Raw genomic sequence first — 19208 nt, forward strand, 5'->3', positions numbered from 1 at the left:
AATATCGCGGGTAGCTGGGAAATGTACTCTGGCGCAGCTGATCGCGGCTAGCCACGCCCCCCAGTCGAAACTTACCTCGTACTGAACGCACGTCGCTTTTGCTAATTATATACGGTTTATTGTTTTCGAAGCTTTTGCATCTCTTGTGATAACGCGCTGGCTTTGTGTTTATTGTAATAGTATTGTCGTAAAGTGTAAAGTGTCTTCTGTGTACTACCTATAAACTGTATCTCTTCTGTGCTCGTAACCTTCTATTCTTCATTATAATAATAATATAGACTGTGTTGTATTTTCGTGTGGACTAAGTGTTAGTTGTAATAAACATTTCATTAGTGTGCAAGGTGTCGATTTTAATTTACTATCCGAACACCGACGGCGCCTACTCAGGTACATACTTATCTTTACCTCAATTACGCTACAAGTCCGGACGACCCGTACATACTCATCCACATCCATACGGAGACCAACAATTCTCGTCTATACTGGTGACCCCTGAAGAACACCATAATGAGCAGCAGTGATTCTGTCGAGACCGCTGGTTCTCATGGAGGTAGCAGCGTAAAACCCCGACGAACGAAAAAAAAGCGCGTTTCCACTGTACACGATAACGACATTTTGCCGTCCGACATCCGGAAGTTTAATTTGAAGGTGCCTCCGTTTTCTCCAGAGGACCCAGAAATTTGGTTTGCACTTCTAGAAGGCCAATTCGATAACTATGGCATTACAGAAGACCACATCAAGTTCAACAACGTTATCACTAACTTAGATATTCCTCACGCGAAGGCGGTAAAGGATATTATCGTGTATCCTCCGACCAGCAATCGCTATGATAAAATTAAGAGCGAGCTCATCAGACGTCTCTCCGCCTCCCATGAAAAGAAGGTCAAGCAATTGCTAACTCATGAAGAGTTGGGTGACCAAAAACCGTCGCAGTTTCTGAGACATCTTATGGACCTGGCCGGACCGTCCGTTCCACACGAGTTCATCCGAACTATTTGGAGTAACCGCCTGCCGAACAGTATCCAGACGGTACTAACATCGCAGCCTACCCATTCGCTAGAACAGCTGTCGGATCTTGCTGACCGAATACAGGAAATAACGACTCCATGCAACGTCACAGCCACTTCAACATGCGGGACGAGTAGTATCAACCAGTCCAGTGAGATCGCAGAGCTGAGGAAAATGGTGGAACGCCTCGCATTAAAGCTCGAAGACCAGACTCGCGCCACAAACCGCTCCCAGAACCGTTCGAACCGTTCTCGACCTCGATGGCGTTCGACATCCCGCAGCAGAACACGATCTGCTTCCAACTATCGACGGTACCCCGTTTGTTGGTACCACGCGAAGTTCGGGGCTAAGGCAAGCAAATGCCAGAAGCCGTGCGACTACAACGAGTCGGGAAATGTCACAGGCAGTCGATAATGGCGACAAACGACTGTCTTAACTCTCCAGGTCGCCTCTTCGTAACTGACCGCACCACGAAAACCCAGTTTTTGGTCGACACCGGTAGCGACCTCTGTGTTTTCCCACGGACCCAGCTACGAGAGCGTCGTGCACCAACCAGCTACAAACTGACAGCAGCCAACGGATCAACCATTGACACGTATGGGTACTCGCAGCTCAACCTGGACCTTGGACTCCGACGCAACTACCCATGGAGATTTATAGTGGCTGATGTGACGAAGCCCATTATAGGTGTAGATTTTTTGTGTCACTATAACTTGATTGTAGATTGTAAGAATCGAAAATTAATTGACGACACCACTACCCTGTCTGCTCCAGCTTCACTGGCCTGTAATACTAACGATATTCTTTCTGTGAAGGTTCCGACTGGTGATTCTCACTACCACACTTTGCTTTCGCGCGATTTTCCTGAAATTACGCGACCAGCTGGTACACAACGTACGGTAAGCCACAATACACAACACCACATTAGGACTACACCAGGGCCTCCAGTAGCTTGTGCACCTAGGCGTTTAGCACCCGAGAAACTGAAGGTGGCGAAGGCGGAATTCGAGTCCATGCTAGCTGATGGTACAGCTAGACCGTCTGATAGCCCATGGTCATCACCATTACACCTGGCACCGAAAAAAGACAACGGTTGGCGCCCTTGTGGTGACTATAGGCAACTCAACGCCCGGACTATCCCAGATAGGTATCCAGTACGTCATATACACGACTTTGCGCACAATATCGCTGGTTGTAGTAAGTTTAGCACCATTGACCTTGTTAAAGCCTACAACCAAATACCAGTCTGTGCCGACGATATACCAAAAACCGCGATCACCACCCCCTTTGGAATGTATGAATTCCCGTTTATGACATTTGGGCTACGAAATGCTAGCCAAACATTTCAAAGATTTGTGGATGAGATGATGCGCGGGCTAGATTTCGTGTACTGTTATTTGGACGATTTTCTCATATTTAGCAGGGACAGCATTCAGCATGAGCAGCATCTGCGCCAAGTATTTACCAGACTTAGGGACTACGGGATGGTAATCAACTTGTCCAAGTGTGTTTTTGGGGCTCCCGAGGTAACTTTTCTAGGTTACCGTATCTCGGAGAGCGGAACCAAACCACTGGACGAGAAGGTACAAGCCATCAATAACTTTCCCCCACCCAAAGACGTTAGGACGCTTAGACGGTTTTTAGGTATGGCCAATTTTTATAGGCGGTTTCTGCCTAATGCTGCCCAAATACAAGCTCCCCTTAACGCCCTACTTATGGGTTCAGTCAAAGGCTCCACTCCTATTAGCCTTAATGACGTTGCTCTGAAAGCTTTCGCAGAGACCAAGGAAAGCCTCTCCAACGCGGCACTCCTGGCACATCCAGATTGTCAGGCTAAGCTGTCTTTGGTTACAGACGCATCTGATTTGGCTATAGGGGCTGTTTTGCAACAGCTGAAAAATGACACGTGGGAGCCTCTAGGTTTTTTCTCCCGTAAGCTGAGTCCGTCACAGAACAAGTACTCCCCGTATGATCGCGAACTTCTTGCAATCTACGAGGCGATCAAGTACTTCCGACATATGCTTGAAGCGAGACACTTCACGATTTATACTGATCATAAGCCAATCAGTTTTGCCTTCCACGAAAGGAAGCAAAATTGTTCGCCCAGGCAATTTCGTCACTTGGACTTTATATCCCAGTTCACGACGGATATAAGGCACATCTCCGGCAAAAATAACGTTGTGGCCGACACCTTATCTCGCGTCGATGAACTGGAGGCTCCAATTTGTCTCGCCGACCTTGCCAACGCTCAAAACTGTGATCCCGAACTGGCTCAATATTTAACGGACAGCTTATCTCTCCGTCTCAAAAAGATGGAATACCCTGGATGCCGTAATCCCTTGTACTGTGATATCAGTACACCGACACCCAGGCCATTCATCACAAAGGATTACCGCAAACAGGTATTCCAAAGTCTCCACTCGCTAAGTCACCCCGGCGCTTCCGCGACTGCCAAGTTGGTAGCCGATCGATTTGTTTGGCCTGGGGTCCGAAAAGACTGTCGAAACTGGGCTAGGTCATGTTTATCATGCCAACGCGCGAAGGTTAGTCGACACGTGTCTGCACCATTGGGCACTTTCGACGCACCAACTGCACGTTTCAGATATGTCCACATAGACCTGATAGGCCCACTCCCGGTATCACAGGGATACAGGTATTGTCTCACGGCTATAGACCGGTTCACTCGATGGCCGGAAGTCATGCCCATACCTGATATTACCGCAGAAACGGTGGCTAAGGCACTGATTTCAGGCTGGATATCCCGATTCGGTTGCCCGACAGATATTGTTACAGACCGCGGCCGTCAATTCGAGTCCGCGCTGTTTCAGTATCTGGCAAAAACTACTGGATTCCAGCACAAACGCACAACTGCCTACCATCCCGCGTGTAACGGTCTTGTGGAACGCTTCCACAGGCAGCTAAAAGCTTCCATCGTATGCCACGCTAACGACAATTGGTCAGAAGTCCTACCTTTTGTACTACTTGGTATCCGTAGCGCGTTCAAGGAGGACTTACAGACTTCGTCCGCTGAGTTGCTTTACGGCGAGCCGTTAAGACTTCCCGGCGAATTTTTCGAGCCGAGCACAGCCTGTACTACTGATCTATCAGATTTTACGGCTCGTCTACGCTCATTTGCCGAGAAATTAAAACCGGTTCCCGCCTCTCGCCATAACAAAGAAAAGATTTTTATTTTCAAAGAGCTCAAGAACGCGGAGTACGTCTTCCTACGTGAAGATGCTTCGCGCCCTCCTCTTACGCCAGCATATACAGGTCCTCATAAAGTATTAGAACGACGTGACAAGACGTTCAAACTTTTAATTAAAGGTAAGTCTGTCACCGTCTCCATAGACCGTTTAAAACCTGCGTATTACCTTACCGTCCATGAAGGCCTGTTAGATAATACACTTCCACCTGTCATATCTGAACCCGATGTTTCGGTAGCTCCACCACCTGACAGAACTGCACCTATAACTACACGTTCCGGTCGACATGTCAGATTCCCGGATTTTTATCGCCCCTAACCAGGTCTCTGGGGGGGAGTGATGTGGGCTTATCCCACATTCCATGCACATACACATTTACTCTTCACAATATGAAACTTATATAATATATTTATTTCATATAATTATTAATACAAACAGAATATACATTCACACATATAACATATCTATTAATATATTATTACTACGTTATATATTAAAGACATACACACACGACAATTTATCGTGCCGCGTCAATCAGCTGGTCGCCCGTTCGTTCACGCCGTGGACACACGCGCTTGAACGGAATATCGCGGGTAGCTGGGAAATGTACTCTGGCGCAGCTGATCGCGGCTAGCCACGCCCCCCAGTCGAAACTTACCTCGTACTGAACGCACGTCGCTTTTGCTAATTATATACGGTTTATTGTTTTCGAAGCTTTTGCATCTCTTGTGATAACGCGCTGGCTTTGTGTTTATTGTAATAGTATTGTCGTAAAGTGTAAAGTGTCTTCTGTGTACTACCTATAAACTGTATCTCTTCTGTGCTCGTAACCTTCTATTCTTCATTATAATAATAATATAGACTGTGTTGTATTTTCGTGTGGACTAAGTGTTAGTTGTAATAAACATTTCATTAGTGTGCAAGGTGTCGATTTTAATTTACTATCCGAACACCGACGGCGCCTACTCAGGTACATACTTATCTTTACCTCAATTACGCTACAAGTCCGGACGACCCGTACATACTCATCCACATCCATACGGAGACCAACAATTCGCGTCTATAATAATAACAACAAAAATACATGGCCAATAAAGAATCATTAAAATACTTGCTTTTTAAATTTACATTAATTATCCAAGTAAAAAATTGACCTTGATAAAATCAAAAGTCTGCTCATTTATTGCCTCTAAGGCGGAACAAAGTTCGCCAGGTCAGCTAGTAAATAATAAAATGTAATAGTACAGTAAACGTAACAGGGTTCTTTATAAGCTTTTTCTACGACAGGAACATTATAGGTTAAAAGCTCTATTTTACTCAATTAATCACTTAACGTCCGCAGCGAACGTTAAAACAATAATAATAAACAGAGATATACCAGGACACCTGGGATACAGATTATGGATATTGCAGATATGGGATATTCTTGTTTTACGTTTATGCTACAATTTTAAAATCGAATCAATGAATACGTGATAAAACTTATAAAAAGTGTCCCAATAAAGTAAATAGTATGGTGAACTGGTATGAAGTCGGCACCACAGTCCTTTTTAATTCTGTCGCGTAGAATCTTGCATCAGTATTTACAGGGTAGGACAGTAATTTTAAAATAAAGAAATGGAAATGGATAATAATGGATGAAAATGGATCGTGTAATAAAAATCGAACCCGCAAAATTATGTTTCGCATAATTACTGGTAGTACGACCTCTTGTGTGTCCGCACGGGTAGGTACCACCACCCCGCCTATTTCTGCCGTGAAGCAATAATACGTTTTTGTTTGAAGGGTGGGGTAGCCGTTGTAACTATACCGAGACCTTAGAACTTATATCTCAAGGTGGGTGGCGTATTTACGTTGTAGATGTCTATAGGCTCCAGTGACCACTTAACACCAGGTGGGCTGTGAGCTCGTCTAACCATCTAAGCAAAAAAAACAATAAAAAAAAGTTGCGCGATTCAGGATTTGTCAAATATCTTCTATTCTATTATAGCTAACAGCTACCCATACAAAACTTACATCTGCAAAAGTTAAATCATGCTATCGAATAAATTAACATTTAGTCGACTGCTTTTGGGTAAATTAAGTCAAAGGATTGTAATATTTGTAATGAAAACATGTTGATCGTCATGCAGTCTGCCTAGGCCGATGTTGTCGTGTAGTGTTACGGACTCGAGCGTAAGGTAAAGGTCAGAGATAATAGAACCTGTACAGCTTCCCGCGCGGCGTAATGTCGTCCACTTATCTTTGTTTTTTTTTTAATGTTTATTCAAAATAATATGCTAGTGCTTTTTGGCACGCAGTTAAAATATCGCACGAAAAAAAATTATTATTAAACGTATTATTAGTACTTGCGTGTACACATCCCAAATCAACCGAAACGCATTGCTGCTTCGCGGCAGAAATAGGCTGGGTGGTGGTACCTACCCTTGCGGACTCACAAAAGGTCCTAGCACCGGTAATTACGCAAATTATAATTTTGCGGGTTTGATTTTTATTACACGATGTTATTCCTTCACCGTGGAAGTCACAAAACATTCAAAACGTGGAAGTCACAACAGTTTCAAAACATTTATTTATGGGTATATAAATTTAGTTATGCAAGTTTCATAATATAATGTCATGCCCAAGACGCCCAGCTCCTGCTAAGCCGAGCGACGCCAAGTTGTTCTGGGACGGCCTCTCTTCCTTGTGCCAGAAACTTTTCCAGGTCAGTGCTCTCTTGGATAGGTGGGTGTCAGGTGGTACATTTATGTTAGTGCTAGAATTCACGATTTTTTTTAAAGTAACTAAATTGAGCAAACGGGTTTTATAGGCTGCCTGACGTTTAACAAATACCGGATGTCCCACTGAGAAGATCCGGCAAGAAAGAAGATCCGGCGAGAATCTCGAACACTTTTTTTCCTACCTATTCTAGTAAAGGCGTAATCAATTAATTATTCACAACCTCGAAAGCACATCCAAAATAGGTAGGCGCCTACCGAATATCATTACAGTAAAAAAAAACATAAAAGGCAAAGGGAAAACTTAAAGTTACCACGAACCGGTACTATAAAACCTCGAAGGAGTTACGAAACAAAACATGAAACTTTTTACTTACCATAAACGTTATGTGGGTGAAGCCTCCACGATATTCACGTTCCGAAGGCACACGAAACCATTCTCAAGCAATACATCCAGTTCTGAGTATTGTTTAATTCATCACTTTTGTCCGGATCGGCAACTATAACTTGTCCCAATCACTGTTTATTATTATTTGTTGACATAAAACGAGGTTATTGTCGCTCGCTCTAACATCTGGACTTCACTTGGCATAAATTTCACCCGATTCTATATCAATCTGTTAATGAACTATCCTAAACTATAGTTCTAAATGTAAAATACAAGTTTCAGCTTATTTATCAAAACGTAAAACACTTGCAGTCACCGATCGGTAAAGAAACAAGTGGTTGAATACGCACGAAAACTAAAAAAACAAATCTCCGATACAGCGCACACAACCGGCTCTGTCAACGAAACGCAACAGTGTGAGTGAATGGAGCGAAAGAACCAACGCACGCGTGCGCTCTCTTTCTAATAAATATTATCAGGGCGCGAATTAGAAGCTTAAAAGTTTCAAGTTAGAAAACTATTCTATAGACGCAACAACTTTAATACATTTCGCACACAATTTTATAGCTTTTGTAATTTAATTTTAATTTTATCGTAAAACATGGAATTTTTTATCTAGAAAAAAAATCAAACAGCTAATCATCAGCAAATAGAAAAACAAACCTTTACAAAATATGTAATTTTTTTATCCAATTCAAAAAACGTACTAAATATTCTCCCAATGTAAAAATAAATAAAAACAAAATCAAACCGCTTCGGAAGCGAAAAAGAAACTTAAAAGTTGGCCACACTACCGTCGTCTTGCCCGCCAAGACTTCGTGTGCGGACACAAAAATGCACGCACACCACGAACACGCGGATACGATTGGATGAGATGTCGTTGACGATCGCCTCCGGCCACCGACCGACGATGGTTAACTTACAAAGTTATTTTCTATACTTCGGTTATCCAACTACCTGCCATGGGCCATGGTATTATTACCATTATATCATATCTGTAACTTGTGCACATCTGGTAAGAACTACAGTTTAATTTTTGATGCTCATTTAAAAACATCAGATTTTATTAACATTTTTTATTGATTGAATAATAAGTTTATAACAATATATCTATTTTTTTATATTTAAAATACAATAAAAAGTTATTTTCTGGCGGGCAGCAGCTCTCTCTTACTCCCAGAAATAAAGATGTTCATGAGCAATTATGATCACATATCGCGTCTGCCTTCGATGAAAAAAAAAAACACAATCTCATATTCTCATAATATCATTAACTATATGTAGGTATATAAAGAACTAATAAACTAATGTTTGACCTCACGAGTGTCTATTTTTATCTGATAATTATTATAATGCCTAATATTATGTTAGAACTCACCTCCGGTTTGAGCCCCGAGAACTCACCTACACGCTAGGGTAACGCTGATATAACCTCTCAAGGCTATCAGCACAGGTAAGATAAAAAAAAGTTTAAACACTGTACAATATTGCAGCTTTTGTGCGTAATTTACATTAAGCCCGTGAATTGGAACGGGTGATATTAGTAAATGAACCTTTACAAATTTTTTTTTTATTAAAACATGTTTTGTACACTAGTGTTTTCTTTTACGTATTAACTATCTATTCTAACTATTTTTTTTTTTTAAATGTCAAAAAACCTTCATTTAAGGAAAACGCAAGCTTGCCTCGTTATCTTGTCATAGTTTTAAAAACATTGGCTTCAACAAAAGTGAGCGAAAACAGAGTATTGATAATAATGCTAAAGCTCTTAAACAGGATACATGTCTTATCTGTAGAATTCGGGAGCGATAAATTGGGCCCAAGATACCTGGAATCCTACATATTTTAATGACGAACATCATAAGATACCTAATTCAACTTGTGAATCTTTTAAGATACCGCGTCATTTGTTTCTAAATTATATAGTCAATTTAAATGTAATATATTTTATAATACAAATTATTTTTCTAACGAATTTTTGGTACAGAAATTACCTCAACGACTATCAGTCCCCAGAAACATTCAACCCTGCCTAGTTACTAAATCAGGTTAGTAATAATTAATAAGCTCCCGATATTTCGGCGCCTTTTCAAGCATCATGGTCACGGATATACTGAAGACTGCTTGTAGGAACTTAGGATCAAATGAATCTCACTTTCTACATCATTTTTAGGTGTTACCACCACTTAAAACCACTTCTTCTCAAAGTGTGATAGAAAAATTGTGAATAACTTAAGGCGAGTCATCGAGTTCTTTCGATGGAAAAATTTTAAAGTAAAAAAAACGCACTTTGAATAACAGTGTAGAAAGCTGCGAAAGTATTAAATAAATATTTGGGAAGTCAAACACTAGGTCTAATTTTGCCGCAAAGTGATCATCCGTCCCAATTTTAATGATACACTTGAAAATGGAGTCTTCGGAACACCACTGCAGTACTGCTATTCCTATGTAAGATACTTAAGCATCGTCCCCAAAAACGTTACAAGAACTATAGAATTTACTAGAAAAAAAAATCATTCCTTCATTACTGTTCATAATGGTTTTGCATTACCCTCAATGTAGGTAAATTAGAAATTAAATTACGCGTAGTCCGCATTCTCGCCGTCGCGGAGACAAGCTGTCTTTGCATTATTATTTATTTCATCGATAAAAGCTTGAGTTTTGTTTTATGACGCATAGCTGCTCTACAAATAGTCAAGTATGAACCCATTGAGTTTTTTTTTTAATTTTTTTTTATTGCTTAGAGTGTGGACGAGCTCACAGCCCACCTGGTGTTAAGTGGTTACTGGAGCCCATAGACATCCACAATGTAAATGCGCCACACACCTTGAGATATAGTTCTAAGGTCTCAGTATAGTTACAACGGCTGCCCCACCCTTCAAACCGAAACGCATTACTGCTTCACGGCAGAAATAGGCGGGGCGGTGGTACCCGTGCGGACTCACAAGAGGTCCTACCATCAGTGTAAACCAGTTTACAATACTCCCTACTACTGTAATAAACGTCCTACTACCGTAACTAATTAATTACACAAAGGACTTTCGAGTACAATTTTTATTACACGATATTATTCTTCGTTCGTAAAAGGCATGCGGGAACATCATCGTGTAATAAAAGTCGGACCCGCAAAAATTATAAAATGCGTAATTACTGGCAGTCGGGTGTTTTATGAACTCGCTCGAGTAGGTATCACCGCTCAGCCTATTTTTGTTTGTATCTGAAAAGTGGGGCAGTTCTTATACCTTGATCAAGCAAGCTTGATCCGTCGTGTTACCACTTAACACCAGATAAACAATAAAAAAATCATTTGTCAGGGAAGTATTTCATTAGGAGTATTGGGGTATATGCTGACGAGATTGAGCAGCGGCTTAGTCGTATCGCTCGATATGAGCAACCCTACCTCCTTATTCTTTACCTTGACCATGAAGACTTTATTTGAAATCCTACCACGCTTTATTTTGAAATAAATATTGTATTCTCTAGGCTATATTCTATACGCCGTATATCTGTCTACAATAGACGATTTTTTTTTTTCCTACCAATTCTAGTTACCTCGAAGGGTTATTCTAGATTGACCGAACTAGTAGGTGAGCTCACATGGGTTAAAACCGTGAGTGTTGCTAATACTGTCCCTAGCAAGAGCAGTGCTTCGCAGAATCTACCACCGCATCGGAAACACGACCCACTGAGAAGATCCGGCGAGAAACTCAGTGGGCTTTGTCCCTGGGTTAATTTACTCGTCGCTTGCGACGACGGGCTCGGCAAAGACGGTTACCAGTGCTGCAGGTACCTAAAAGCACCGCTAATGGATCGGGAGGATCCGTAATGACGTGTTTAGGGCTATAGACATATTATGAGCTAGCAGTATTTATACGTATCTTCTTATTCTTATTAGTATCCGAACACGCTATTATCATGTCCTCTGATTCATCAACCTATTTGAACTTTTGACCATATTAACGTGAAATGACAAGCTATCGCTGCTGTCAAAAGGAAATAAATTATGCAAGTAGTTCACAAAATCGATTTGAATTTACCGAAATACAAAGTACCTTACTACTTATTTTTGCCTCTATTATTAACCAACCCTTGTTTTGTAATACTGAGACTTGGAATTTATGTTTCATAGTAGTTAACGGCATCTACGTTATTTTGCGGTAGGCAGCGGCTTGGCTCTGCCCCCGGCATTGCTGAAGTCCTTGGGCGACGGTAACCACTCACCATCAGGTGGGCAGTGTGCTCGTCTGCCTACAAGGGCAATAAAAAAAATTAAAAATATTTAGTCTATGGGCTTATAAGCACTTAACACTAAATGGGCCGTATTCTGGTCGACTCATCTGAAACAATAAAACAAATCCATTTTTATTGGACGTTTTAATTTTAGCTTCACATTAATTGTACATAGGTACATTAGACAAATAGTTCTTTAAATCTGGAAATTGGTGGCAGAAGATAGGCTCTGTTGACGACGTAATCAAAAATTTCAACGATCTTTTCTTAAAGAAAGCTTTAATTCTATTTATTGGCTTGATGAATCGGAAGTCGTGATCTCGTCAACAGAATAAATAAACTCCAGGGGCCTACAGTTCTCAATTGGCCCTACTAAAAACAAAATCACACATAACAATAAGGTGATAAACATATGTATATAATATAATTCTTAAATTTCCAATGAGGTAGTAAACATCTCACTATTTCATAGTACGACATAGTAAGCAGAGCTGGCGACGTTATCGAAAATACGCTCTTGCTTAAATTGCATTTTTATTGGTATCATAATATATCTAGTTTATTTGAGTGCAAGCAAATTTTATTGTGTCGTTTACAAAACAATAAAGTTACTGTGCATATTACCAGGGCCCTCAAACTGCGATACTTTAAGACAAATATATTTTTTGTATGCAAACTAGCGACATCTTGTAGCGAATGTCCCTAAGCTTATATGTTGTTAAAGATATGACATTTAATTATTGTATAACACCGAAAAATAAAAAAAATTAAATTAATCATCCAAGTATTTATTTGTTATAAACAAATTGATTAAATTTTAACAAATTGTGGTTTCGCGAAAATTTACAAAAACCTTCATTAAAAATAAATTAAAAGATCGGTAATATGATACTGCCATCTACAGGAGCAATAAAAAAATAATCGAAACGAAGCCATCTAGTGGCCGACGCCCGTAAACACTTTTGTTGAGCGCTTGAGTTACTTATCTACAACTAATTATACTATCATCGCAGGTTCAATATAATGCGAAGTTGAAAAAAAAAAAAAAACATTCTATCTGATTTGAAAATTACTTTCTTTTTTGAAAATTTGTTTACACAATTACCAATCCTTCACCACTTACTGAAACCTTGCTTTACGGTTGGCAGCAGTTTAACTCTGCCCCTGGCATTGCTGACGTCCATGGGTGTGACGGTAACCACTCACCATCAGGTGGGCCGTATGCTTATCTGCCTAGAAGGGCAATAAAAAAAGCTTAAAAATGAAATTGGTGTTATTTTTAAATAGGCAGTTGTCAGAAGTAGCTATAAATACATGTTTATAATACCTGCTTAAACAGTATAACAAACACTTAACACACGGCAACATTAGTAACCTAAAATTCATTTACTCGATTATATAATTTATATTTACATATATATTTATACTCCGATGAAGACATAACCTTAACAAAATTCAATACTTATAACAGAAAACTCATGTTCTTTCTGCCTACGATTTTAAACATACGATATGTACTTAATTTACTATTACTACTACACATTTAAAGTACAATCTTATGACGCAAATCATGTTAAAATTTGCATCTAAAAATCTTTAACCCTTACTTACTGGTTTATATGGACAACATAAAGACAATATAACAACATGCAAATGCGTTCAACTCGTATCTTATTTATTCATATCGATTTCCATAATGTTGATAAACATATTTATGAGTGTAAAAACTTATAAAACGCCTACAGGTCTGGCGTGAATTACGCAAATCCGCAGATAGCAAAAGTCGATTTTCATCTCTTATCTAAACCGATTAGATTATAGTGCAAGGCTGAATAAAAATACACATTGAGCAGCGTTTTTCGTTGTATTTAACTCCATTCTGCGAAGTTCGTGTGATTATCTATCTATATCATATCTTCTTCTTCTTCTTCTATATATATAAAAATGAATTGCTATTCGTTAGTCTCGTACTCGAGAACGGCTGGACGGACTTGGCTAATTTTGGTCTTGAATTATTTGTGAAAGTCCAGAGAAGGTTTAAAATGTAGATAAATATGAAAATTCCTTTTTTTTGTTTTAAGTTTATTTTATACAAAAGTTTAGGTCTTTTATTTATCGATTGAGGCACTACGAAGTCTGCCGGGTCAGCTAGTCTATATAAAAATGAATTGCTGTTCGTTAGTCTCGCTAAAACTCGAGAACCGGACTTGGCTAATTTTGGTCTTGAATTATTTGTGGAAGTCCAGAGAAGGTTTAAAAGGTAAATAAATATAAAAACGCTCGGAATTAAATAAAAATAAACAGTTTTGTTTTTCCTTTGATGTGTCCCCCGTCGAACGGATTCCTTTTGTTTGTTTTAAGTTTATTTTATACAAAAGTTTAGGTCTTTTATTTATCGATTGAGGGCCTACGAAGTCTGCCGGGTCAGCTAGTATGAAATATAAAATAAAACGGACACGAATACTTAATTATTGATGTTGATTTTTATTCGATTGTCGATGGACGTGGCGCGACCTTGGACGAGCAATGTCAATCGCTTTAAATGTCCGTATGTCCGAGCAAGTTTGAATGTTAAAATACTTAGCGGTAGATTATAGATTTATTTGATGTTTTCAAAAATCTTCGTGGCTTTAGCCTTAGATGTATTCGTGTCTTATCCGACCGCGATGGGGCAAAGCAAAGCCGCCATCGCCCGAAACATGTTTTGTCGGATTCCCTGGATTCCCTCTCGATGCTGTTGTAATCGACTAGGAAACTAACCCATAGACACAGCCCACTGAGTTCCTCGCCGGATCTTCTCAGTGGATCGCGATTCCGATTGGTTGGTAGATTCTAAGAATCACTGCTCTAAGGCTAGTAGTATTAGCAATACTGCCGGCTTGAGCCCCGTGAGCTCATCTACGCGTTAGGGTGAAGCTGAAATATCCACTCAAGGCTATCAGAATCGATAGAAAAAAAACAAAAACACATAGAACAAAGCTGCCCATTCTCCAGTGATCGATTCCCTTAATATTCTTATATGCGATGTGGTCGACATTACACGGCCTGACCTACTTATCTATCGTAAGTTTTTCTTCAAACCACGACTATGCCTCAAAGATAAGTATCTCGTTCGATTCATAAAATCGAAAGAATAGAGAAACAACTCCACAAAGTATTACATCCATGTACATCTCATTGAAATATAGTGACCTTCTATTATAAACGGAAATACTATTTATTTTTAAGCAGCCTCTTTTTATGTGTATAATGTTTTAAATTAAAATTATTATTTCACAAGATTGGACATCCGTTTCATTCGTCTTATATTACAATATTATAAATAGAAACATAGACAAAAACTAGTGACAACGTCCGCATCAGTTGGCCAGATAAGATAGGTAGGTACCTAGGTAAGTAATTCGATACAAATTCGTAATGCATCGTTGTCTGTGGCCTTGGTCGTGTGGTCGTGATTTAATGGACGGCTCTCTACATTTACATAGGATTGCCAGACTTCAAAAATATTCGAAAAAGCAAAGGTTTTATTGCTGTCATTTGTTTCTTTACTAGGTTATAAATCTTATATGTAAAAAGTGTAGTGTTTAAATCACTTAACCCAAATTGCAATATGACTATTTAAATCGTAACAAATACCGTAAAATATTATAGCTCTAGATCTATTAGTAGCTTACAAGAATTCCCAAATAGCAATAAAATTTAAAGAACTTAAAGACACAGCATATTTCTGCGATGTATTACTGCTGGTCTGGAGGCCTCTCCAATTTTATCAAGACAGGTGGGCGAGCACGAGCTCAGCCAAGAGGGGAATGCCTAAAGTATCCGCGTGTTTCCACGTTCAAATTGCAGACTTTTCGTAATTTAAAAATGAGCAGGTTGTTATTTTTTAATCTAAAGAACTTATTTTATAAATCCTATTATTTAATGGGTTTTTAAAACGTTTTTACTTTAAATGAGTAACTTTAGAAATCGTCCCTGTAAAAACCGTTGCCTTTTGAACAGAATATGTCAAAAAATTCTTAGGTAATATGCTTCTCGGCCCGCTGAACGAGGGAACCGGTGGTCGTGTCGCTGGCGGCCACCGGTCCGGCGTCCGTGGGACGGTGGGATGGATGTAATGTGCTCTGCGTCAACCCTGTCCCGCCGTTTCAATAGCCCCGACTGGGCTCCGGCCCGGTCCGAGGTAGGGCGCCGGTTGTGAGCGGCAGGAGTTTTTAGTGGGTTCAACTCCCACATACCCCACCTGCGGCGCGGGTGGGGATCCGGCGATTTTCTCCTGTGGAAAAAAAAAAAAAGGTAATATGCTATGTTATTTTATGAGGTATGGTAACACTTTTGGAGCTTTTTTTGTTTAGCTCCCAAACTATTGTGAGCTCAAACCAGAAAAACCAGATTAGGGGCGCCAATTCTAATTTTATGGCGAATTGAAGTCAGCACGATACACATTTATTTTGTTAGAAACTTTCAATTGAAGATCAACTTCAATTTAATTTCACCAATCAATACTTCCCATATTGTGTTCATCAAAATTTTACAAAACTCAAATAGCTTAAAACTCCTTGGTGAGTTTATAAGTAATTTAAAGTAAACATTTTTTTTTTGCCCTTGTAGGCAGACGAGCATACGGCCCACCTGATGGTGAGTGGTTACCGTCGCCCATGGACTTCAGCAATGCCAGAGGCAGAGCCAAGCCGCTGCCTACTGCTTAATACTCTCCACAAGCCTCGTTTGAAGAAGGACATGCTATAGCACTCAGGAAATACCGTGGAGGGAAGCTCATAGCCGGATGGTACGTTGCAAAAAAGACTTGTGGAAACGCACTGTCGATGAACGCAGCGGCTCCAGATAAGTTTACCGCTAGGGGCGCTGTAAGAAGTCGTCGAAGGGTTGACGACCAAAACGTTCTCTCTCGTGAACAAACATAAATACAAGAACAAAACTCCAATATTATAATGCCAGGCTACATCAATAATACTACGGTACGTGTGCAACCGGAAGTTAATACAATAGATAAAATTCTTCTTCAACCTACGCGAATTCAAACGATGCCCATAAATGGCATTTGTGGACCACAAAACCGTTTTGTTGCTAATAACATTATGTAATTAAATTTCGCGAACTGTTCTCCCGCGTCGTTTTTCATCGACGTAATCTGACTACCGATTCTTTTTTTTATGATTGAAGGATTACTGGCCTTTCCAGTTTCACCAGGACAGGGCTACCGATTCAAAGGCATCCTCTACCTATGCACTTGACCACGTAAATACGATGCTAACATCTGCCCACCATTAGTACCTACTATATTGAACAAATTTCAAGTTATGCGCATAACTTTATTTTAATTCCTTCTAGTCAAATAAATAAGACACCGTACACATATCGAGCAATACAATTACACCTGGTGGTGTTTTACTGGTGCTAGAACCTCTTGTGAATCCGCACGGGTAGGAACCAACCACCCTGCTTATTTCTGTCGTGAAGCAGTAATGCGTTTCGATTTGAGGGGTGGGGCAGCCGTTATAGATATCTACGGGCTCTGGTAATCTCTTAACACTGGTGGGCTGTGAGCTCGTCCACCCATCTAAGCAATAAAAAAAAACCAGTGTTCAAATCCCTCAATCAGTTTAACCTAACCTAACCTAACACGTGTTGATGAAGGACTTTCCTCGTTAAAACCAATAACATTGTTTAATCAAAGTCAAACAAACTTGCGATAGATTTCTGCCATGAACGAGTTTGCATTTTGAAAAATACGACCGACATTCAGTGAGTCTTTGAGCCAGTCATGTCTCAATATATGTGACGGTATTATGTGATGTTGATGAACTCCATTATCCGCTTACCATCAGCGAGCTCGTCTAACGACCAAGCCATAACAAATTTACAAACCACCATCCTTCAATTTGTTTGGTAAAACAATTTAAGGTAATATAATGCACATTCAATTAACGGCCGTCTGGTGTAGTGGTAAGTGACATGGTCACTACACAAGGGGGTCGCGGGTTCGAATCCCGCCAAGGGAAGATATTTGTATGATAAATATAAATATATTTTCCAGGGTTATGGATGTATATTAAAATATATGTATGTGTATAACAAAAATCTTACATTTATATCCGTTATCTGGTACCTGTAACACAAGTTCTTTACGAACTTATCACGGGACCAGTTAACGTGGCGTGATTGTTAGTAAATATTTATTTATATTTATTTATTATTTAAAGACACAATGAAAATATCAAATAAACATTTAAGATTGCGCGTTAAGGTTTGCTTGATCAACAATATCATATTAAATTTCGATACGATGACCTATAAAACCCACACGGGTTATATCGATTTTGCTTTCACAACGACAATTTGAAAATTTCGAATCTACACTAAATTTTTTTTATGTCAGAGTCGTAATAAAATCGTGTGCTTGTAAAATATGATCATCATTTTAAACGAGTCATTTCCATAATGAATTTAATTAAAAAATTATAATTATGTTTTGTGTTGATCACGTGACATAATATGAAGTGGTGGCGGGATTCACATTGTGATATCTCTCTTTAACCCCTTACCATCAAATGGGCCGTTTACTGGCTCAAACTTCTAGAGCAATATTTTTGTAATGTAGCATTCATATAAATTTACGCTATATAGGTAAATAAAAAAGGTATTGCTACGGTAAACAACCTGTATAGTACATAATAATTAGATCAAAACTCTAAAAGCTTCAATAATAAATAATAAATTAATTAAATGAAGCTATCATTAGCTCAATTTAACTTAACCAAACTTGCGAGCTTTGATGTGCAAGCTGCTTGAACGCGCTTGTACGACAACACTTTTGCCACAAAAAGCAGCAGATGACGGTTTCAAATAAAATAAAATAAAAACAATACTACATTTTATCACTGACTACGATTAATAAAAGCGAAAATATTTTTGACAAAACAAAAATACGTATACATATATATATATATAGAATTCGTATTTTCGACACGTAAATTCATAAAAATGAAAAATACCCACTTTCAACATCCCAAAAACGAATACGAGTTCCAACTGTCGAATACCGTATGTTAATGATTGTGCATCTTTACGACTTCTTGGATTTATCTCTAGGGCTGCCAACAAACTGAATTTCTTCTTTTCACTAACGACTGAACTAGCATCTAGCGCATAGCTCTGGCTCTTTTCTCGTTCTATCTATTCTTCTCTGAAATTCTCTTCTCACTGCGATATAATCATAATCATAGCGCATAGCTCTGGCTCTTTTCTCGTTCTATCTATTCTTCTCTGAAATTCTCTTCTCACTGCGATATAATCATAATCATAGCCCATAGCTCTGGCTCTTTTCTCGTTATATCTATTCTTCTCTGAAATTCTCTTCTCACTGCGATATAATCATAATCATAGCGCATAGCTCTGGCTCTTTTCTCGTTATATCTATTCTTCTCTGAAATTCTCTTCTCACTGCGATATAATCATAATCATAGCGCATAGCTCTGGCTCTTTTCTCGTTATATCTATTCTCCTCTGAAATTCTCTTCTCACTGCGATATAATCATAATCATAGCGCATAGCTCTGGCTCTTTTCTCGTTCTATCTATTCTTCTCTGAAATTCTCGTCTCACTGCGATATAATCATAGTCATAGCGCATAGCTCTG

At 39.3% G+C, this 19208-nt stretch overlaps 2 protein-coding genes across 2 annotated transcripts in view; one reads left to right on the forward strand and one right to left on the reverse strand.

Annotated features, from left to right (window-relative positions):
- Positions 1-7743, reverse strand: part of Sema5c (Semaphorin 5c) — a 57373-nt gene extending 49630 nt beyond the window's left edge. The window contains exon 1 of the mRNA XM_028183128.2: positions 7309-7743. The gene's annotated coding sequence lies outside the window, so the exon portion shown is untranslated. The remainder of the gene's footprint in view (positions 1-7308) is intronic.
- Positions 508-1422, forward strand: LOC149502650 (uncharacterized). Its single transcript, XM_089728928.1, has one exon. It carries the CDS (start codon positions 508-510, stop codon positions 1420-1422), a length of 915 nt encoding a protein of 304 aa, XP_089585054.1.
- Positions 7744-19208: the final 11465 nt, after the last annotated feature.

This window comes from Bombyx mandarina, chromosome 07 (genome assembly GCF_030267445.1).
Source record: "Bombyx mandarina strain Sakado chromosome 07, ASM3026744v2".
NCBI classification, from domain to species: Eukaryota; Metazoa; Arthropoda; class Insecta; order Lepidoptera; family Bombycidae; genus Bombyx; species Bombyx mandarina.